The sequence below is a fragment of the Propithecus coquereli genome, unplaced genomic scaffold (genome assembly GCF_000956105.1).
Source record: "Propithecus coquereli isolate 6110/MARCELLA unplaced genomic scaffold, Pcoq_1.0 Scaffold527, whole genome shotgun sequence".
NCBI lineage: Eukaryota > Metazoa > Chordata > Mammalia > Primates > Indriidae > Propithecus > Propithecus coquereli.
The window spans coordinates 1,516,659-1,538,908 of NW_012151141.1; the positions used below are offsets into that span (position 1 = coordinate 1,516,659).

At 51.7% G+C, this 22,250-nt stretch overlaps 1 protein-coding gene across 5 annotated transcripts in view; it reads left to right on the forward strand.

Annotated features, from left to right (window-relative positions):
* Nucleotides 1-22,250, forward strand: part of NFATC2 (nuclear factor of activated T-cells, cytoplasmic, calcineurin-dependent 2) — a 149,126-nt gene that overhangs the window by 40,329 nt on the left and 86,547 nt on the right. For all 5 annotated transcript variants that reach the window (XM_012656910.1, XM_012656909.1, XM_012656911.1 and 2 more), the window contains exon 3: nucleotides 1,824-1,995. In XM_012656910.1, the coding sequence (XP_012512364.1) occupies nucleotides 1,824-1,995 (172 nt within the window). The remainder of the gene's footprint in view (nucleotides 1-1,823; nucleotides 1,996-22,250) is intronic.

Consider the following 22,250-nt stretch of genomic DNA (forward strand, 5'->3'; position numbering starts at 1 on the left):
GAGTAGCTGGGACTACAGATGTGCGCCACCATGCCCGGCTAATTTTTTCTCTCTATATATATTTTTAGCTGTCCAGATAATTTCTTTTCTATTTTTTGGTAGAGATGGGGTCTCACTCTTGCTCAGGCTGGGTCAACTCTTAAATGACATAATTCTAACCACATATTAAGTACCTGTTGTATATGCTGGGTTCTTAGTCCATTTCCTGTTGCTTATAACAGAATACTTGAAACTGGGTAACTTATAGAAATGAAATTTGTTTCCTACAGTTCTGCAGGCTGGGAAGTCCAAGGTTGAGGGGTGCATCTGCTGGGGGCCTTCTTGCTGGTGGGGACTCTGCCGTGGCGAGGGTGGCACGTGATAAAGGGGCTGACGTGTTAGCTCAGGTTTCTCTTCCTCCTCTTTTAAAGCCACCAGGCCCACTCCCATGATAACCCATTAATCCATCAACCCATTAATTAATTAATCCATGAACAGACCCAATCACCTCTTAAAGTCCCCACCTGTCCATGCTGCCACATTGGGGATTAAATTGCAGCATGACGTTCGGAGGGGACAAATATTCAAACTGTAGCAGTAGTGTTGAGGCTATGTAAGAAAATGAAGCTAATGCCCTCAAAGATCTTATAACTTCAGATGTGAAGATGTGTATATCTAATATCATAACTAAGTCAGACAGTCTTTAGGAAATACCTGTTTATTTGAAATATATATTACAGGAAAAATAATTATAGTGAATATTTATTGAGCCCTTATCGTGCTAAGCTTGTCATACGATCTCAATATCCCCATTTTACATTTGCGCAAACTAAGGCCTAGGGAGGTAGAGGCATTTGCTCAAAGTCACGCAGGTAGGTGGAGGTAGAGCTTGGATGTGTGACTCCAGTCATGTTCTTGACATTTCTTCTTCATTTGATATCAGGGGGCTCATTCACACCCAAACTAGACCCCTCTCTGTGCCTACACGTTCCACACTTGACCTGCTGCATAATGATATGACTGGAAGTGACCTCTCCCCCAAATGCACCTTTAATTGAGATCATCGGACATAGGAATAAGAGGTGTAATAACCTGTAGGTGCCATCTGGTCCATTTCCACGCGGTTATAAGACTGGATGGGGGGGTGAAGTTGCTTGCTTCAAGTCACATGGCAAGTGATGGCACATGTGGGGTCCCTGATTTCCACTTTTCCCAGAGGAAAAGAAGTTACAGCAGTTAGAAACATACTGGAACTAACATATAATGAAATTGGCTTCGTAAGTTGAGAATTGGTTCACACTGTCTTCATCAAGATGGGAGAGAAAGCAAAGAAAAAGTTCTCCACCCCGTGAACAGCGCTGGCTATCATGTCTGAGAAACATGTGCGTCCACAGCAGCTAGCATTTTGTTCATATGTGGTCATGTGCTGCATGATGAAATTTTGGTCAACGAGGGACCACATATATGATGGTGGTCCCATAAGATTATAATACTGTATTTTTACTGTACCTTTTCTATGTTTTGGTAAGTTTAGCTACACAAATATTTACCATTGTGTTGAAATTGCCTACGGTATTCGTTATAGTAACATGCTGTACAGGCATGTAGCCTGGGAGCAATGGCTATGCCATACGGCCTAGGTGCGTAGTACGCTACACCATCTAGGTTTGTGTCAGTACATTCCATGGTGTTCACATAATGACCCATTTCTCGAAATGTGTCTCCATTGTTAAGCAGCATATGACTGCATCCACAATTTTCAGAAAAGGGCCTGTTTACGATTATTGTACAGGTTGACGGTTCCTGGTTTATGGTGCACATGACCGACTCCGTTTCTCCTCCAGCATCCCAGTGACCGCATCCCTCCCTCCGCTTGAGTGGCCACTCTCCAGTCAGTCGGGCTCTTACGAGCTGCGGATCGAGGTGCAGCCCAAACCGCACCACCGGGCCCACTACGAGACGGAAGGCAGTAGAGGGGCCGTGAAGGCTCCAACCGGAGGCCACCCCGTCGTTCAGGTATGGACTCGAATTCCCCGCCCTGCGTGTCTGGCGTTTGTCACTGGGTGATTCCCTTCTGCTAAGCCACCGCTGGGTGCTCGTGAGGCTGAGGTGTGCGTTTCAGCCTCTTACTCCTTTGAGGGATGAAACGTTTGAGATTGCATTAGGACCGGAAGCTAATCCAGCCACTCGGAAGCCAGAGGAGAAACTCTTCTTGAGCTGCGGAAGAGGGTAGAAATGACATTCATGTGTCAAGATCCATCTTCCCTTCTCTTTCTGATTGAGAAACTGCTGGAGTTTTGCAGCAGTTTGTGTGTTGCCGGAAGGTTTCGGAAGCCATCCATCATCTTAAGTTTCAGATGAGAGTCCATTAAAGAAAACCAATATACTCTTGTAAAATACAGAAAAGTAAGAAAAATTAAAACTATACATAATCAAACTTCCAAAAATAGCTATATTAGTATTTTGATATAGTATTTGATATATTTTTTTCTGTTCACAAACACGGCAGTCTCTATTGCTGTATATTTACACGCCTGATAAAATATGCCGTGAGACCGGGAGACTGCCCTCCACACCCAAACACGGTCCGTGTGTGCTGTGTCCTGGGTCATGGTCTTTGTGGTGGGAGGGCTAGTCTGTTACAGTTACTCTGAACTCACACCTGAAAATTGCTTTTTGTAAAAGAAAGTCTTCATACCGTTATGATCTTGGCTTGTCTGTTTTAGAACGGGAACCTCCTGGCTTGCTGTGAGGTTGCTGTGAGACCGTGTGTTTGAGTGAGAACTTTTGGTAGCGACAGAGAGAAACTCATTCAGAGCAGATTAGAAAGAGGGGATCGTATGCAGGAGATTCAGCTCAAGAGTACCTGGACTTGGGAAGTCAGGGTCCAGGATTTGTTGGTTCGGTCAATCCATTCAACAGGTGGATTCACTCTGCAGGTATTTGTGTTGAGCACCTGCTGTGTTTGTGCTGTGTGTCGTATTTGATGCTGAAATATAGCGAGGAATAAGAAAGAAGTTGTGGTCCATCCTCGGGGCATTTGTTCCCACTCTTCCCCTGTGCAGCCCGAGGCCCGGTCCCCTCCTCGGAGAAATCTTGGCTGACTTCCTCCCCATCTACGTTAACTCTTCTGTTTCCCGTGCCCAGAGCTCCATCCGGTTTTCCTTCCTGCCACTTGCACGATCATTTAGTCGGCGCCCTCCTCCCCAGACCATGGGCTCTGGGGTAGAGAGAAGAGTTAGGAGGCTCTTTCTATGGTCTCTGTCCATTTCACTCTGTGTGGTGTCTCCGTTCACTGATCATTCAACAGAAGTTTATTGAGCACCAACTGTGTGCCAGCCACAGTGCTAGATTCCAGATATGGTATGATCAAAACAGCCAGAAATTCTCACCCTCATGAGCTTTCATTTTAGCAAGATGATACTAAACACTTAATATTTACCGTGTGTGAGACCATGTTCCAGGTGCTGTATGCGTGTTAACTTATCTAATTCTCAAAAGAGCCCCAAAGCAGGTTACAGTTAGGTCAAGGAGAGGTCAGGGGCCCGTTCAAGGTCGTAGCTGTCGAATGGTGGAGTTGGGGTTTAGACACTGCAAGCTCTACCTGCTGCACAGTAGATCTGACCGTCTGTGTGTCTTTGCGGACCAGCTTTTCCTGCCTTTTTGCTCGTGCAGAGAAAACCTGGCAGAAAAATGCCAGGCCGCCTGCCGACCACTCCCTTCTCCCCAGTTTTGCACACTGTCCTAGCCTTGTCACCAGCTCACGGGGTCCAAATTCTCAGAAATGCCGATTGGCCCTGTTTGGAGAGGGTGCTGCCCACTGGTCCAGTTGGCTGCAGCCAGCAAGCTTGGGCCGTGCCAGGAGCTAGGCTCAGCTCACCCATTCACTGGGGACTGGAGCTGCGGAAAGTTCCAGAGAAGGGAATGGGCTGTGTGCTCAGTCCAAGAGACACCTGCTTTCCTACACCTGAAGTTTGTGCCCCTCCCTCCATCCAGCAGCTTCCAAGGACTCATCCCTCTTTCTGCCTGTAACATTGAAAACGCAATGTTATGATTTAAAAATTTGCAGCCATATCCTCGAAAGACAAAAAGTGGAGTATTTTTTAAAAATCATTTGAATAGATGATGTGGTTTTTTTCTAAACAAAATCTGCAGATCTCTGATTTTTAGTATAGGAAGTCAGTTTTTTTTTTTTTTTTTAACAAAAATTTTCTTTGAAAAGTGAAGAAAAGAGGGATCTTTAAGACAGTGGCCGCTCTTAACCTTTCAGTGGGTGCAGTTGCCCTTTCTGTCCCCAAGAAGCCCCCGAGAAGCGGCGTAGCCCTGCGTGTACCGTGCCTAAATGTTTCTAGTGGCTTTTCTCTTGGTCTGTCTTTCCCTTTATCTCTGTGTGTGTTTCCATTTCTGGGCTGTGCAGCCTCTTCTCCCCTCTCAATGATTGGCGTCCCACCCTTTTCTCTTTTCTTTCTCACACCATAGAACTTCATTTTTTCTTTTGCATGCTTAGTGGTTTTAAGTGTCTCAATATAAAAAGAAAATGAGTACAAGACCATCTCATTTTCTCTCCTTAAATATAAAATTAAAAATCTTAAACATATGCCATGTTCAGCTGTTCTTTTTTTTTTTTTCTTTTTTTGGAATGTCACTTGGTCTTAGAAGAAAGTTTGTTCCAGAACCTTCAGTGCTTTTCAGATCTCGTGGCTCGTTCATTCGGCCAGTGCTTTGCTGGGCACCCGTGTGTGTCAGGCCCTGTGCTAGACGCTGATAATGCCATGCTGGTGCGGTTGGCACAGTTCCTGCCCCGAGGGAGCACAGGGCTCGCCAGAGGTGACGGTGGACCAGGGCAGTTCGGAGTGACTGTGGCCGAGATGTGGGCAGGTCAGGGAGGCCTGAGAGGCCAGATGACCGCCCTTTGGAATAGGTGTGTGGCCTGACACCTGGGCACAAAGTGAGATGCAATGGCTGATTAGGAGCTCGTCTATTGGGTTGACCAACTGGGGTAACCATTCCAGCAAAACATACCACGTCAAGAGATGGTGCTTGGAAGACATGCTTTAGAGGGAGAGTTTCGCTGAGGAGGTAACTTACCAACTGGAACCTGGAACAGGTGATAGAGTCAGCAAAGAGATGAATCATATCTTCTCCCCTCTCTGTCTCTCTCTTTGGTGGTGGTGGGAGAGCGTTCCATTTACAGAGCACAGCACATGCAAAGGCCCTGAGGTAGAGAAGAATTCTGCGTGTCTGAGGAACTGAAGGAAGGCCAGTGTCATTCAAGTTCAGCTTAGAGGGTGATGGTTGGCAAGGGCCACACTGCGCAGGGCTTGTAAGCCCAGGTGAGGAGCTAGGGTTTTATTCCAGGGCAAGGGGAAGGGGTTTAGAGTTGGGGTGGAATGTGATTCTAATTTAACATGTTTAAGATCACCCAGGCTTCTCTCTGGGGACTAGATTAGAAGGAGTTAGGGAGGGAGCAGGGAGATAGATTCCTCAGGCTGTGGCAATGCCAGGGAAAGATCAAGGCAGTGGTGAAGACAGGAAGGTGGCAGCGGGCAGGGGAGAGTTGGATTTTCTGGTGTGATCCTCAGGACTTAGGTATGAGAGGTGAAGGAGCAACTGTGTGGATGGTGGTGAAAGACTTGAGGAAGAAAAACTTTTCTTGGGTGAAGATGATGAGTTCAATTTGGGGCATGGAAAGCATGAGGGACTTCTTAGGCATCCAAGCCAAGGTATCAAGTAGGCAGTTGGATATACGAGTCTGGAGCTCAAATGCAAAGTCTTGAACTTTCTCTCAGGCCTGCAGACTGCCACAGGACCACACGCTCCATCCCCAGAGGAGGCCTCAGGAAGCATCCACTTGCAAGGATATATTTATCACCCCCTCAACAACCACCTTCCCCTCTGTATTAGCAGTGGGCTAAGGAGAGAACCAAAGAAGAGACTGTATAAACAGAATCACACACTGACAAGCTCATGACGAGCTGGGCAATGAAAGGAATGACCCAACTGGCCAAATGTCAGGGAGCGATAGGGAATGGTGGGGAGTAGGGCACAGCAGCACGTGTGCCTTATCTCAAGGAGGCCGGCGCTATTCAGTCCCTTTCGTTGTGACATGGGTCCAATGTTGCCAGGTTTCACAGTTTGTTTTTTTCCCAAGAGAAGCCAGGAGTCTGAATATTTATGTGAAATCTGATTTTTAAGTTTTGACCACTAAATCAAACTTTAGATTAGATTTGACTCGAGGCAAATATCCTTAAAGTCACATCCTCTGGAGTAAATAAGCTCTGTGCTACCTCAGAGTACACCAAATAGGAAGGAGATAAGAGGGGGGTTATGTTTATATGGTTTCTAAGAATTGTCCGGTTAGGGAAGGAGCACTGTTTCTCCTGTTAGGCTCTGAATCTCGCTGGCATTGAACGAGTCTAGGATTCTTTTTGAGGAACCAAGAAATTGTAATTCATTGGCCTGACTTTGGTCTGTTGGTATCAGATGAAAGAGGGAAACCCTTGATTCATCTCGAAAGAGCCACACGCCTTTTGGTGGAACCCTGCCATCGTTTCCTCATTCTATTTTAGGACAGGATTCAGTGGTCCTTTGGTGGACAAAACTTCCATTCAGAGCAGCTTTGCAAGGTTGGGCTTTAAGTGTTTCCGTAGCTCTTCAGCGTATGGGATCTAATAATACGCCCGTCGAGAGCGGTCTGTGTAACACCATTGCCATTTAATCCCTGCCTGGCTACTTCCACTCCCTTTAGCCATATTCTGCACAGAAGTTCCTGGGGGTGGGTACTCTGTTACCTTCCTCATCCATCTTGGTGCTGGGGCTTTCAAAAAACATTATTCCTACCACCCTCTGGGACACATTTTCACTGAAAGAATGATCAGCGGCCGTCCTTTTAGTTAGAGAGCAATCAACATACGAGAACGTGGAACCACACAGCACTCACCTCCAAAGACAATACTCTCGATGCTTTGAAACAGATGTTCAGACATATGGAAGAGAGCACGGGGAGCTCCTTTAGGCGAAATTCCTTCCAGATGCAAAATGCAATCTCCGTCTCGTCCTGGGGGACAGTAACGAGTAGCGGGGTAGAGGTTAGGGCCGCGGTGCACCTGTCCGGGTCGCCTCCCTGCTAGGCCAGAGGAAACCGGTTAATCTCCAGGCTTGCATCTCATAAAACAGATTATGGGACACCGACGCTCATTTTGCTGGATTTCAGCTTTTGTGCTGTCTGCGACTCCCTTTAAATGACATCTAAGAAAGGGAAGAAAGAAGCCAGATGGGGTTTTCTCCTTTCCAGGCGAGGCTGGAGTCGTGACAGTGCGCAGCCCTCGTTTGGCAGTTGGCTGGGCACGTTGGCTTCTATTTGTCTAATAAAACCTTGTGCTTGGTGAGGCCCCAGCCCTCGCCCTGACTCCTCCACTTCTAGGACGGGAGACGGGAAGCAGGGCTTGCTCGTGCTGATTTGTCTTGATCGGGGCTGCTGTGCTGGCGGCCGCAGGAGGTTCAGTCAGACCTGCTGCAGGGGGGACGGGGAGAGGAACGAGATGGAGACCGGGTGGCTCTGGCTTTGGGAAGGGTTGGAGGAGGAGAGTGTTCTGAGATCGCTGGGGATTCATTTGCTCATTTGTTCAAACTATTTACCCAGCACCTACTGTGTGCCAGGCACGGGGAACGTGGCAGTGAACAGAAGAGCTGAAAATCCCCACCCCCGTGGAGCTGAGGTCCCGGCAGCGGGGAGATGAGCGGTAGGGCTGAGGGATGGGAAGACCAAATCCTGTGCTGGGAGGTGACCGGACCTATGGGGACGCCACCCGGGCAGGGAGAACCGGGAGTGGTGGGACAGGCCTCCTGAGGAGGAGACATCGTGGCAGACAAGGAGATGGGGGCAGACGGCCGGTGCCGGGATCTGGAGCAGCGGGGCCGAGCGAGGTGGGCTCGGCAAGGAGGGTGATCCTGGACCTTGCGGGGCACCAGAGGATGTTGCTCTGAGTGAGGTGGGAGCCGCGGGGCCAGGCCTGACTCGGGTTTCAGCAGGAGCCCTCTGGCTGCCAGGCGATGAGAACGGATGGTGCGGGGAAGGGGCAGGGGTGGGGACAGTGAGCTGCTGCAGAGGCCCAGAGGATGGTGGCCGGACTGGGGTGGGGCGTGTGGGTGTGAGGAAGGGCCGGACTCGAGTGTGCTTTCAAAGTCGGGCCAACTGGGCTTCTTGAGATTGGTTGTGCTAGGAGGGCGGTCACCTGTCTGTATGAGGCTTTGGCCTCGGGAAAGCCCGGGGTCCTTAGGGTGGTGCGAAGCTGCATCCCTGCTGAGATGACGCCTATTTTCGAAGGGAAGGTATCTTGTAGAGGTGATGTGATCCAGCCCCCTCACTGGAGGATGAGGGCAGGGTGGGGTGCCCACAGGGCTGTGCGGAGTGGGCGTCCTGACGCCAACATCAGGAGGAGCCGTCCTCAGCACCCTCTCCGCATTTGTACCAGTCTCTTGATTATAACTCTGGAAACTCAATTTTAAAACTTGGAAAAGAGGACAGTCCAAACCAAGTACATCCGTGGATCAAGTGTGGCCTCCTGAGTGTGTCCTCGGCCGGAGCCTGGCGTGGTCACTGATGGTCTTGTGGAAGAATCAAGACCAAGGTGCCGGCCCCGCAGCCAGCAGGTGGAGCGTAGAGGTGTGTGCAGGTGTGATGTGATCAGGTGGCGGCCACCCACATACCGATGCGCCTTCCACCAAAGACACCCCGAGACCATTGTCACGAAGGAGCCTCAGTAACACTGCCGTCAAACGTAGGCAGAAAACACCTTCTAGAATCTTGGAGAAATAGTCGTTCCCCGAAGAGAGATTAAGTCTGAAACATGCAGTATTTCTGCCAACCAGTGAGACCATATAAAAGCAACTTCATTTGTCCCACAAGCCATTTTTGGGGCCCTACTGGGTGCCGGGCAGCGTGGGGTAATGATGAGAGCTGTGCTTATGGTGTGCTTGCCTCAGTGTGACCTGTTTGATCTTCGCGGTGCTGCCGTGGAGTGTAGGCGGCAGGATTACTGCATTCACTTTATAGACAGGGAAACTGGGACCCAGGGCAGTGAAGCAACTGGCCTTAAGGCGGCCCCCCGGCCTTGCGTGCTGGTGCTTGATTTGGGCACAGGTGGTCTGCAGACAGAGCCCACACCGTCGACCACCAGCGCTGCTCCTTGGAAGTAGGCAGGGCAGGTTGTTCGGAGCAAGGCTGCCCTAGCATCCGTAGCGTTGGGACTCTGGGTGACTCCCTGGGCTGTAGTTTCTTCAGTTATAAAGTGACAAAGACCTACGTCTTTCAGGCTGTTTGTTTTGTTTTTGTCAAGAGTACTTAGGATGCTAAACAAAAGTGCCCTGGATGATCTTTGGCACCGAGGAAGCATTTAATCCATTGTTCTTTTGCGGAGGGAGAAGGCGGTCAAAACACAGATCTGGGATCTTTTGAGCTTTGCTAGCCTAACGTTAGATTCCTGTGCCTGTTCCAGCTTTTTGTTTTTGTTTTTGTTTTAAGAGACAGGGCCTCACTGTTGCCCTGGCTGGAGTGCAGTGGCATAATCATAGCTCACTGCAGCCTCACACGCCCGGGCTCAGCGATCCTCCCGCCTTGGCCTCCCAGGGTGCCAGGATCACAGGCGTGAGCCTCCACGCCCGGCCCAGCCTTTTCTGATTGATTTAACCAAATCTGAGACTAATCTATGATAGGGAGAGCACGCGGAGAGTCGCTTACTTACACATTGTGTGTTACGTACATGATCTTACTTTACCCTTGCAGCCACACAGTGAGTTGGGCTGCTGTTATTCCCGTTTGACAGACGAAGGAAGAGGCACAGGGAACATCCTTACCTAAAGTCAGGCAGCGGTCAGCTATGGGGCCCTGACCTTGGCTTTTAACTTCCGGGTTCTTATCTTTCTACTCACTCGTTCATTCACCCGTCTGCCTGCTGGCAGCCGGCCGTGCGTAGAGCCCTGGGCGCAGAGTGTGGGGTGCAGGTAGGGTGCGTCTGGGTGCTGGCGGGGCCCTCCAGCTGGAGGGGCGGAGGGTGGGCGTGAGGGTGAGATGGGACAGGCGTTAGAGAAGTGCCTACTGGCCGCGTGATCTGAGCACTGACCCAGAGTGGGGCATTCGGGTCCTGCCCTTGCCGCCAGCCTCTCCACCAAGGGACCTCAGGCCAAGCCAACTTCTTCTCATCCCGTGGGAAAGGAAGCATCTGCGTGAGGGGGCGTTGTATGTGCCGGTCAGCTACAGCGTGCCAGAGGAGAGGGGACTGTGACCACGCCTGGGACCCCTCCAGAGGCCCCGAGCCAAGCCATCTCGCTGTGACCCGTCTGCAGGTCGGGGCTGGCGTGCACAAGGGGCTCCTGTGTCCCTAGCTGGCCCTGCCGCCCTTCCGGGTGCCCTGTGGGTCCAGCGGGTGTGGGGGCCAAGACCTCTTTATCAAACACTCGGCATTGTTTAATTTGGTCCCATGAATGAGTCTGCAAACTGCCTCGGAAGGCGCCAGCTCCATTGACAACAAAGTCATTAACTGGACCGTGAGGGGGTGGGTAGGAAGATGGGGGGCAGTGGCCTCTCACGGGGCCCGTTCCCTCTGGATGCTGGGAGACAGTGTGGATATTTGTTCTGAGCCGCCTCTGGCCGTGATCGTTCTGTTTATTGAGCATTTACTATGTGACACGCACATCACACAGAATCAGGCCTGCGGTCCCTGCTCTGTACCTGAGGAAACTGAGGCTCTGAGGCCCTGAGTGACTTCCCCATGGAGCACATTATCACCAGTGACAAACAGGCTGACCCTGCCCCAGCTTGTCCTGTGTGCCAGCTATAGGAGATACTGGTGCTATTATTAATATTAACCCCACTTACAGATGAACAAACTGAGGCTTTCAAAACCTAAGTGGCTTTTTCAGGGTCATACTGTTCTTCAGAGGGAATGATACTAATGCCTGCCTCCCGGGGTCACTGCAAAGATTAAATGAGTTAACACGGCCCAGTGCCTAGAACAGGGCCCTGTCCGTGGTGAGTGCGCAGGATGTGCTTGTTGCTGTCGTTCCTTATTATCCTGTTAGGATAAAGAAAGCGAGCGTATATTCTCACGTGGGGATTTGAGTTCATGCCACCACTGCGGAGCCAGGATGGGTGTGAACTGGATGCTGGTGACGTGTGATGTGGACATTTGTGCTTGTCATTTATTGAGAATGTGCCCTGTGCATGGCTCCTGTCCTCACAGGACACTGGGACGTGGTGCGGTGACCATGAGCCTCGTGAGGTCAAAGGACTTGCTCGAGCTGAAGCAGCCGGGACGTGGCAGAGCTGTGTTTAAAAGCATCTCTGTTGGGCGCCGTGGCCGAGCGTTTCTACTGCACCGTGCGGTCCTCGAGGCCACCGCTTAGGGTGGCTGGTTGTGAATACCGACACAGTGTGAGGACTTGTGTGTGCGTGTGTTGTGTACACACACAGACACATATGAACACATCTATAAATCATACATTCCTTAATACATAAATATACACTATGTGTATATATATAAGATATGTATACACACACAAGATGTATATACACACATGTGTGTCTGTGCCCTGCAGTTTGATTCAATTATTTATTCTACTTTTTTTTGTTCTATAATATGTACTCATGGTTTAAAAATATAGAAAAACATAAAAAAGAAACTAACAAGTACCCTTCATTGCCCAGAATGAACTACTGTTACCGCCTGGCATTTTTCTTTTTGATCTTTTTCCCCGCGCCTCACACGGAAGCGCACGGCGCCCGGCCCCGCTGTCCCTGCATGGTCGAGTCTGTGTCGGGTTATTTCGATGACGCTGGAGGAGTGGGGAGCGGTTGCTGGGTAACGTTAGAAATTGTTTGAAGGGCTTGCCACGTATAAATGGAGGTAATTCTCCCAATATTTCTAGGCAGTTCTTAGAGACACAGAGAGGCTAAGTAACTTGCCTGAGGTCACACAGGAATTGGATGAAGCAGGGATTGAACCCAGGTGGTCTAGCTCAAGAGCCGACATTCTTAATTGCATAGGCCACAAAGAAGAAATGGAAATCTTTAATGACCCTGCGATAATTTCTCGGTTGCTCCTAGGGACTCTTATTGTTGCTTAAGTATTTTTAAAAATTCAGGACATAAACCTAGTCTGGTCAAGCATGAAGCCATATTTTTTTCCTCGTCAGGTTGCTTAGGCTCGTGCCATCCACTGGTGTCCCTGTGTTTGGCCACAGCAGCCGGAAGGCCCCTCCCAGGCCCAGGCAGGACAATAGCTGGTTTGTGGGGCAGGTGCAGCTCATGGTGGGCTGTTGGCTCCCGTTGATACTGTCAAGCATGGCCTGGTGTGAGGGCCCTGGGACAGCACAGCTGGGGCTGGAGGCATCTGAGAGGAGAAGCCGGGAGGCCGGGGTAGCGGTCCTTGGGCTCTGAGGTGTCCGCATCCTCCCGGGGGAGGAGCTCCCAGGTGCAGAGGTGAGACATTTAGATGGTCCTGGGACCTACCTGCCCGTGCTTGCCGTGCAGCCTGAGTTGTTCTTGGCATACTAATGCCAGGACTCTGAGCAAGCATAGTCTGACCTCCCGGGGCCTCAGCTTCCCCCGCAGCAAATTGGAGAGAATGTTCCTTTTAGGATTTCTACAGTAGTAAATGAGAATGCATAAAATACTACTTAGCGCGGTACTAAGTACAAACTGCTCTGATTTCTTTTATAGATTAATTTTTGGGGAGGAAATACATCCACGTGTTGCAGAATTTGCAAGGTGCAAGCCGTGCACAGGGCAAGATCTCTCCTTGTACCCGGCGGCCGTTTCCTCTTTCTGAGGCCCCGGTGCTACCAGTTTCTTGGACATCCTTCCGGAGAGAGTCTGTGCTCGTTCTTGGGGCTGTGTTCATTGTCCTCGTTGCCGTCATTATCAGCATTATAATTTATGAAGTGCTTGGCAGACCACTCAGTACGCTTTAAATTCCCAGTAAATGATCAACACAGTTATTACTGTTGAACTTAAAAAGGCTTTGCATTTTGATTTTCCAAACAGGAAGTGATGCTGAATCGATCTTCTTGGCATCATTTATTGAACCAAATAGACCATTCCCCATGAAACTTAGGTTTCTGCTAAGTGAATCCCACCTGCCTATTTGACATTTATTAAAGCTGTAAATGCTGTTCTAATGAGTATAGTTTTTGGAAACCGCATCAGGTGGATGTTTATCGAACCTTGGATTTTTCTGACCCTGGGCTTAGGGACATAAAAGAAACCATCAGCATACGCTTGCTTCGTCACTCATCTGCCCATGTCTCCCTCCTCCATCCATCAGAAAAGTGATACAGTAAAGATTAAATCTGAGCAATAGATAGTGTCCACAGAAGAACGATGCCATGGATACAATATGGCGATAAAAGTGTTGACTTAGGATTATGAGTGATTGTCTTCTTATCTTTTATTTAGTCAACAAATATCAATTGAGCTTCTACCATATGCCAGGCACTGTGCTAGGTGCTCCCTGCTCAGTTTGGTCCAAGGATCAGCAGCACAGACATCCCCTGGGAGCTTGTGAAAAATACAGAATCTCAGGCCCCACTGCAACCCACTGAGTCAGAATCGGCATTTTATAGCATCCCGAGGTGGTTTGTGTGCTCACTAGAGTCTGAGACACGTTATTCTAGGACAGGAGTCATCAAACGATGACAGACAAATCTGGCCCACCACTTGCTTTTCTAAATAAAGTTTTATTGGCACACACCCACACTCATTTTATTTACGTTTCGTCTGTGGCTGCTTTTGTACTACCACGGCAGAGATGAGTCCTTGCAACAGAGGCTTTATGGCCTGCAGAGCCTAAAATCTTTACATTTCTGTCCTTTACAGAAAAAGTTTGTTGACTAGAGAGGGAGTTAGAGTGGTGAACAGAACAGACAAAATCCCCTGCTCTTGTGGAGCTGCCATTCAGGTGGAGGGAGACATGAAGACATCTACAGCCTGTCAAATGGTGAAAAAACAAAACAGAAAAACCAATAAGAAGACAAGAAAAATAAGGCAGGAACGGGGGATAGAAGATGACTGGGAGGTGGTTAGGATGCTATTTAGAGAAGAACTTCCTGAAGAGGTGACATTTAAACAGAATTTTGAGTACAGTGAGGGAGTCAGCTGTGTCATTATCTTAGAGGCAAGTGTTACGGAAAGGGAATAGCCAGTGCTAAGTCCCTAAGGCAGAATCTTGCTTGGTGTCCACCTTGGGCATCAGTACAGAGGTAGGAACTTGGGGAACTCTTCTGCATGTCACTGGGTGCAGTTGCACAGGTTGCACACTGTACAAAGGCACAGCATGTCATGAGGGTGCCATTCACATTCGCATATTTATTAAGACAGTATTCTGACACATGCCTGCTAAAGGTACAGAGGAAGAGATGTCTTTTGCTCATCTACACAAAAGCGCCAGACAAGCTAGCTGTGACCCTGATGATACAGTTCTTTAAAAGAGAAGAAAATCAGTGTTTGAATGGTTTTAAGTTAGGAACTTAGTCTTTGCAGTGGTTGCTCAGCTCATTTGCATTACCTGCCTGGCCCCTAAGGCGGTTGGGTTTAACTCTTGCTAGCAGGCCTGGCATTTCTGGTAGGCTGAAAGACATTGCTGTGCCATAGTTTTCTTTATTTTGGGTGGGGGTTTTCACTGCTTTCTCCTTCCCACCTTCCAACCAGCCAGACTGCCTGGGGGTGGGGGTGGGTGGGGAGCACTGTTGGCTTCCTCCTCTGCCTGTGCCCTGCTGTGCAACCTCAGCCCACACACCTCTCTCTGAGCTGTGGGAGCCTCAGCTCCAAAACGAGTGGGTGGCTCCGGAAGGTCTCCTGCCTCTGAACCAACTCGATCCTGTGACTCAGAGTAACAGGCATCACCTGAGCAGAAGCGCCTGTTTAGTTTTGCTCACTTTGAGGAGGGAGTTCCAGCTTCTCTTCAGCTTCGCTTGCCTTAACTTGCAGTCCAGGTGGATTCATTTGGGGAATGAAGTTATTTTTTTGAGTTTGAGGATGATTGAGCTAGAAGGAGACTTAGAAATCATCTAGTTGAATGATCGGTATGTCTGATTCATGCATCATTTTACTGAGGGCTGCAGCTACCATTTTACTGAGGGAGTCCTATGCGCCAGACCTTTTCATAAGCTAAAGTTGTTTCATTTAGTCTCACACTGAGTACTTGAGGTGTAGGTATTGTCACCATCAGTTTGCAAGTGACCAAATAGAGATGTAGGAGATGACGTGAATTATAAAGATTGCAGTGACTAAACTGGCAAAGCCACGACTCAGATCATGGAGAGCAGGGCTTATGAATGTGTTATTTACCGAGGGGCACAACAGGCCAGACGTTCTCTATGCACTAACTTACCCACTGTAACGTTATCAATTGGGTCATATTTTCTTACAAATGAGAAAACTGAGCCCCAAAGAAATGTGACTTGCCCAAGATAAGGCTTGTAGGAAGCAGAACCATTTCAGATTTCTAATCTCTTTCTCCTCCTCATCCACTTCTCTTTGCCCTGTGAATTTTATGTGCATCCTCTTTATGTGTTGGCATCTGTCACAGGTCTGTTCAGCTGTGCCCAGGTGTGTGTAGGGGTGTTGGTACTTTGGTGGCCATTGGTTCAACCATTTCTTACCTCCTCCCCTCTGCCCCCTGAGACCCAGCTGTCATCCTCTCTTATCTGGGTGACAGGCACAGGCTCCTAAGTGGTCTCCCAGCCTCCACTTATGCCCCTCATCCAGTCTGCACCCCACACAGCTACCGGGGGATCTGTTCAGAATGTAACTCGGTCCACACCCCTCCCCTGCTCTGACCCTTCCTGTGTCTCCTCTCACTCAAGCACAGACAAAGCCCTGTGTCACCTGGTCCCCGCCTGCCTCTCTTCCTTACTCACTCCACTCCCACCCCTACCGGCCTCTGTGCTGTTCCTCAAATGCTCCAAGTGGGCTCCTGCCTCAGGGCCTTTGCACGTGCTGTTTCACGTGCTTTGCACGTGCTCCTGTCTGTGCTTCATTCAGGTCACAGCTCAGTTGTCACCTCCTCAAAGAAGCTTCCTCTGATTCTTATATCAAAATAGATACCTCTTCTCTGCCAACCTCTGTCCTTCTACTTGGGTGTGTTATTTTCTTTCCCTGTTAACCTGATATGCTCTCTCTTCCCTCCCTGCCGCCCATGCACTCATCCCTCCATCATCCCTCCCATCATCCCTCCGTCGTTTCTCCAGCCCAGCCTCAAGCCCAGGGCCCGTTGGTGACTGAGGGAGCGTTACCGCTGTTTCTTGGAGGCACCAGTGGGCCCCAGCGTGCCTCGGCCTCCGGGACGAATAACACCTCGGGAGTCCGGGCGGTGGATGGGCTGACCCAGGCGGCCCCACAGCGGCTTTCCTGTGCCGGAGGAAGCTGAGGAAGGAAGTGACAGCGATTCAGAAGGACGCGTTCAGTTCACTAGGACGTGTCCGAGCATCCCCTGCCCCTTGCGTCTGTGGCCAACATGACTTGGGCTCGCCTGGGGCAAACAGGAGTCGTGACTTGATGGAATAGGCACAAGTTAGTTTTATGATGATTAAGAAGAAGGAAAAAAAAAACCCTTATTTTTCACTTTCCTTTTTTAATCAAGAAGTATGCTGTGGGTGTTCCCTTGTGGTTTTTCAGTCAAAGAGAGTATTGTTTTTGAGCTCCGAGTTCCCCTTGGGGCTTCAGCTTGCGTGTGTCTAACTTTAACTTTGAACTAACGCTTTCAGGGCTGTGCTAGGATTGGGGGTCCCGGGTCTATCTCGGAACAAGGCAGCAGGCTTGTTTATTGTGTCCAAAGCGTGCCTCCCAGATCTCGCCCCGTCTTCTTCCTTTTCCGAGTCGCCCCCTCCCTGGCCGTCCTGTCCTCCCGGCTGTCCCTCAGCCCTCCATGAGCAGAGGAGGGCGGGTCTGTTGGATGGGACATGGGAACTGCAGAGACAGACTCGCGGGACGTCCACCACGCGGTGAGGTGGGCCAAGCTGTGCCCGCCCAAACGTGTGCTTGTGTGCGGGGGTTGAGCACAGGTGGTTTAGGGGTTGCAACCAAGTAATCTTGGGGAGAAAAAAAATGCAGCAAAGTGTGGTACAAAAGTGGGATCTTACTAAGTTCAGACCGTGGCCCCAATGCAACCCTGGGAGTGTGTCTCTAGAGCAAATTCTCTTTCGTATGTGCTCTTGCTCTTCCTTCACACTTGGGTGCCTTTGTCCTCACTTGCTTTTTATTTGCACATTTATTTTTTGATGAGGTTGTTATTTTTCTTGCCCAGGAGCAGAAGGATTGGCTGTGGACCTGGTGGTTGGAGTTGTGAGACGGGGCGTTGCTGTGCTCTCCCTGGGCGGGGGCACTGCCTTGGAAAGGGCATCATCGGGGGGAGTTGGACTTTGGGAAGCTGTGACTTGTTGGGGACCTGGGTACGAGTCCTCACGTGTGGCGAACCCCCGGTCCCCTGTCAGGGCCAGGATGGGAGTGACATTTCACCATCTCTTGAACCCATCTGCAAAACCCAGCTGAGCTGCTGAGAACAGAGTGGATTCTAGCCCTCAGCCCAATGCCCTGGGGCCTTCTAGGAGGTCAGGTTGGGCAACATCATTCATTCAGTCAGCAGCTATTTACCAGTGTCAGCTGTGCACCCGGCATAGAGGGAGAAATGAGCTCAGTCCCTGCCTTCAGGGAGCACGCAGTCTGCTGGGAGAGACAGCTAAGGGAATAAATGGAGGTCATGGAGGGGAGGAGCAGTCGAACAAAGAGGTTCAGAGTAGAGGGATGAAGCCAGACAGCCTTGGTTTGAATCCTGGTTCTGTCACTCACTCACTGTGTGACATCGGGCAAGTTACTTAACCTCTCTGTGCCTGTAGAGTGGGATGATGCTAGTACTCAAAAAAGAGATGACCCTAAAGCATTAGGCAGAGGGCCTGACGTTGGATAAATGTTAGCCGTTCTTATTTGTTTATAGAGATAAGAACCATAACAGAGAGAGAAAAGGGCTATATAATAGAGAAAGGGGGTAGTGAGGCCCAGGGAATCTGCGGCAGCTTCCTGAAGGAGGTGACATTGGAGCGGGGGGTGGGGCTGGGGGGGCGGGTTACAGGATATAAAGGAAGAATGAATGGCCCAGGCTGCAGGAACCGCTGCTCATGTGCAGAGGCAAGAGAACAGTCTGAGAGCTCAGGGCCGAGTCTGTGCGCAGCTGGATTTTGACTCGCTCAGGGCTTTACATAGCAATTGACACTCGTGACCCACATTTACAGTTAGGCGATTTCTCATACAAAGTTGGATTTCAAGCATAGAGGATCTGGCTACACTAGACCCGTGTCCCACATGGAGGCGCGGGCAGCTGGGCGGCGGCCCTCCCTTTAGACTGGGCCTGGGCTCCCTCGGCACTGACCAGGCCCGGTTCGCTCTTTGCCCAGCTCCTCTGGGCAGCTCATTCGTGACCCCTGGGCAGGGGTTTTGAAGCCCCTTTGGAAAGGGCTTAGAAAAACGAACCCAGATCTTGCTGACGTCACTGCCCGGGTGCTCGCTCAGAGGCCTCTGTTTACTGTGGAAAGGGCACTTCCAGATGCAAAGCTGGCCGCCATGTGTTATCATCGCCCTCTTAAGAAGAACGGGAATGCGTTCTGATCCACAGATTTCCCGCAGGCACCAAGGAGAGATCACTGAGGCCCGAATTAAGGTCCTCTTTAGTGGCACGCCAGCGTGGACCCGGCTGGGGCAGCTGACGTGTGCTCTCTCACGGCCGGGGGTGGGGATGGGGGCCTTTGTTGTTGGCTTCAGACACAGAAGGTGACGGGATCGAACTCCACGAATATAAGAGGGAGCAAGTGAGTTTTCCTTGGTCCCTCCAAAGCCCACACCTGCTAAAAAGCGAGCGCCGTGGAGTCTGTTTGCATCCTACCAGGTAGTCAGCAAAGGAAACCCCGGTTCAGAACCGGATGAGACAGACTCTTAAATCGGAGAGAGAAGATGTGTGCGGACTTACACAGCAACAAGCCTCATCTTGGGCATTCAGATGGAGTTTGTCCATTCCCCCCGCTTTAAATTACGGAGAAGCTGCATCCTCTTCGAGGTGAGCCTGTGGTCACACTCGGATCCCTTTAAGACAGGAGGCTTTGGGGCCGGCTGCATTCTGGGCCCATACGGCTGGGTCGGGTCTTACCGTGCCCATCTGGAGGCCCTTGCTAACAGCACAATGCCTGTCCAGTGACCGCGCGTCGATTTGGAGGCCGTGCTGGCCTCGTTTCCAAGTGCAGATGACTCGCAGGAGGTGGGCACGCCCATTTGCAGTCACGGTCAGGACAGTCCGTGGCTGTCCTCCTGGTAGCAATTTTTCTCAGTTGACAGAGGACTTCAGAGTTTGAGCCCAGAATTGGACCCAGGCCTCGATAGTCCTTAAGGAGTTAGAGGGAGCTTTTCCTTCTCGCGACAAACTTCTTTTCCCTTTCCATCGAAGTGTTCTTCCTGGCAGATTGTGGCCTCTCAGCCTGTCGCTTCCATGCTGTTGGGGGGCGAGACCCCCCCCACCCCCCACTGTGGAGTGCCTGGCAGGGGCCTCCTCGGTGGTAGCCAAGTTCCAGCGCCCAGCCTCGTCCTTAGCCTCAGGGTTCAGGATGCAGCTGGAGTCTCCTCTTCGCCAGAGGAGGTCGCAGACTCCGTGAACAAAAATCTGAAAATAGTAGCAGAGGAAAAAGGGCTTTTGGGGCATTAAATAAAGTTGGGGGATGGAGCCACAAACTTCTCCAGAGTGAAGTGTGCGTGAGTTGCTGATGTGTGCTATTAATACATTTCCACTTGAAAGTAAAAGGAAAATGTTTCAACATAGAGGAAATAGGAGGAGCAGGTGTAGCAGAAAAGCAACCAGCCGGGGAAGCCGCCGGGCTTGCTTTTGATTCCCAGTTGCGGCCCTTCTGAGCTGGGCACCTTAGGCAACTTGCTTACCCTCTCTGAGCTAATATATGGAAACAGAGTGGCTGGCACAGAGCTTGGCATGGGGGACGAGCCGGGCGCCGGGGCCTTGTCTTTCCTCTGTGCCCATGGTCCAGGGAAGACTAACAACCAAACAAACTAATAGTGAATCAGGATGGCCTGGAGGAAGGTTTGCAGTGGATGTAAGATGGTGATGATGATGGTAACTGCTGGCATTTACTGAGCACTGACCGTGCGCTGGGTGCTGTTCCAAGCGCTTCTCGTGTATTCCGTCATCCGATCCTCAGCACAGCCCGCGAGGTGGGCATTTGTCGTTATTTCCCTGTGCACGTGGGGGCTCGGAGGTGTGGCCGGTGTTCTGCAGCGATGGCAGTCTTGGATCTGAGACGTGAGAAAGCGGTTGGTCACGGGCACCGCGTTCTGGGCTGGCTCTTTGCTGGGCGTCTTGTACACGCCACAGTGGGCGGTGTCTCCTCGGGGACCTGGTGTCAAAGTCGGCACGGATGAGAGAACCGTGCCTAGACTCGGTTGCCCCGGATCCCCTGGACCCTCTCAGCACACCCCCGCGTCTCAGGGTGTCAGCCCAGTCTTCCCGCGTGGTGGCATCGGGCCGGGTTGCCGGCGCTTTAGGGGGGCTTCAGGTGGAGTGCTGGCCGCGCCCAGGGTCCGATGAACGACACTCATCCTTGGGGTGGAAAGATGCCCAGGGAACGAGAGGCGCTCTGCCCCGAGAGGACGGCACACTCACCGTGCCCATCTGGGACTCTCCTCCCGAGAATGGGAAGGTGAGTGGAACCGTCTGCAAGATCAACACCATGTCTCTAGCATGTCACCGATTTCACAGTGCTCAGATGTGACCCAATGCCACCTACCCTCGTCCCACGCCCGCAGCAGCCCCAGGAGAAAACAGCGAGAATTGCGGCGGTGCAGCTGAAGGACATCATGAACGGCGCACTTACTACGTGCTGACGTTGGCTCTGGGAGCTGCACGTGTACCAAGTCGTTTAATGCTGGTAACCGTGAGATAGCGGGTGCTCTTTCCATCTCAGACGTGTGCAAAAGCACTTGCGGAGGGTCCCAGTGACCTGCCCGAGGTCAGCAGCAGCCAGCCCAGCCGCTGGGACTTGACTTTGGGTTGGCCAGCTCCCAAGCCCCAGGCGGGCTCTGCTGCTCCGGAATCTCCTCTTCTGGCTTCCCGGTGGCAAAACCAGGACCCAGATGGTTTTGGGGACTTTGCAGCTGCCACGTGGTTGGCCAGAGGCCCAGGCCGGGAGACGTATCATCGCGCCCTCCTTGACACGCGGGCCCTAAGCCGCGAGCTCCAGCGCTGGTGCTACAGTGCCGTGCGCACGGACGCGTCGCTGACCAGGGGACACGGGGCGACATGAAAGGAACACGCTCGGCCTTGACGGGCCCAGCCCTGGCGCTCAGTTGGAGGCAGTTGAAAGGAAAGCGCCCGATAAGGAGACGCTTTATCACGCCGCTTGACAGGCCGCGCTTCCTCCCTTCTGTGCCTGAGCCTTAAACCTCTTCCAAGTGGCCTGGCGCGGAGCCTCGGCCGCTGCTCCCCCCAGGGCTCGGGCGGGGGAGCCGTTAGCGGGTGGAGGGGCCCGGGCAGTGGGTGCCGGCCCTTTGAAACCACGCTTATCTCGCCCCTGCGTGCTTCGGGCCGGAAAAGGGAAGCGCGAGGAGGAAAGGCTTTCTCCTGCGGCTTTTGTGTTCGGTTCGCATGAAACGAGGCCGGGCGGGGTGTTCGTCGTTTGTTTTCCCACTTTTCAGCGAAAGGATGATGGATGACTCTTGGCGTGGCGGGCGCCATGGCACGGCACACTCACGCACACTCCCACCCCGCGACTGTGCAGTCTCCTCTGCGGCGCTTCCAGAAGCCGGGGGCCGCGGTGCCAGGGTGTGGAGGGCTGTGAATTCACTCAGGCCGGGCCTGGCAGCCCGGGCCCCGTCTAGACAGGAGGATGTGCGATTGGGTTCAAAGACGAGGCTCTCGCTCCTGCCGGGGTGAGAGGAGGCGGAGCACCGGGGCCGAGGTGGTTTGGTTCGTGGCATGTGCCCATTTCTGGGCCGCGCGGGGATGCGGCTTGCCCAGGGCCTGAGGGGCGCACGAGGGGCGCCCGTGGCACTGCCGGGCGAGTGCGTGCGCGAGTGGCGCGGAAGGACCGCCAGGCCACAGCAAGGCCTCACGCCCTGTCGCGGCGAGCAGGGCCGGGGCGAGGGCTGCGTGCGTGTGTGAGTGCCGGGGGCGGGGAATGTTCTCAGCTGGCAAATGTGAAAATCAGCGGGGAAGAGAGAGAGAGACGTG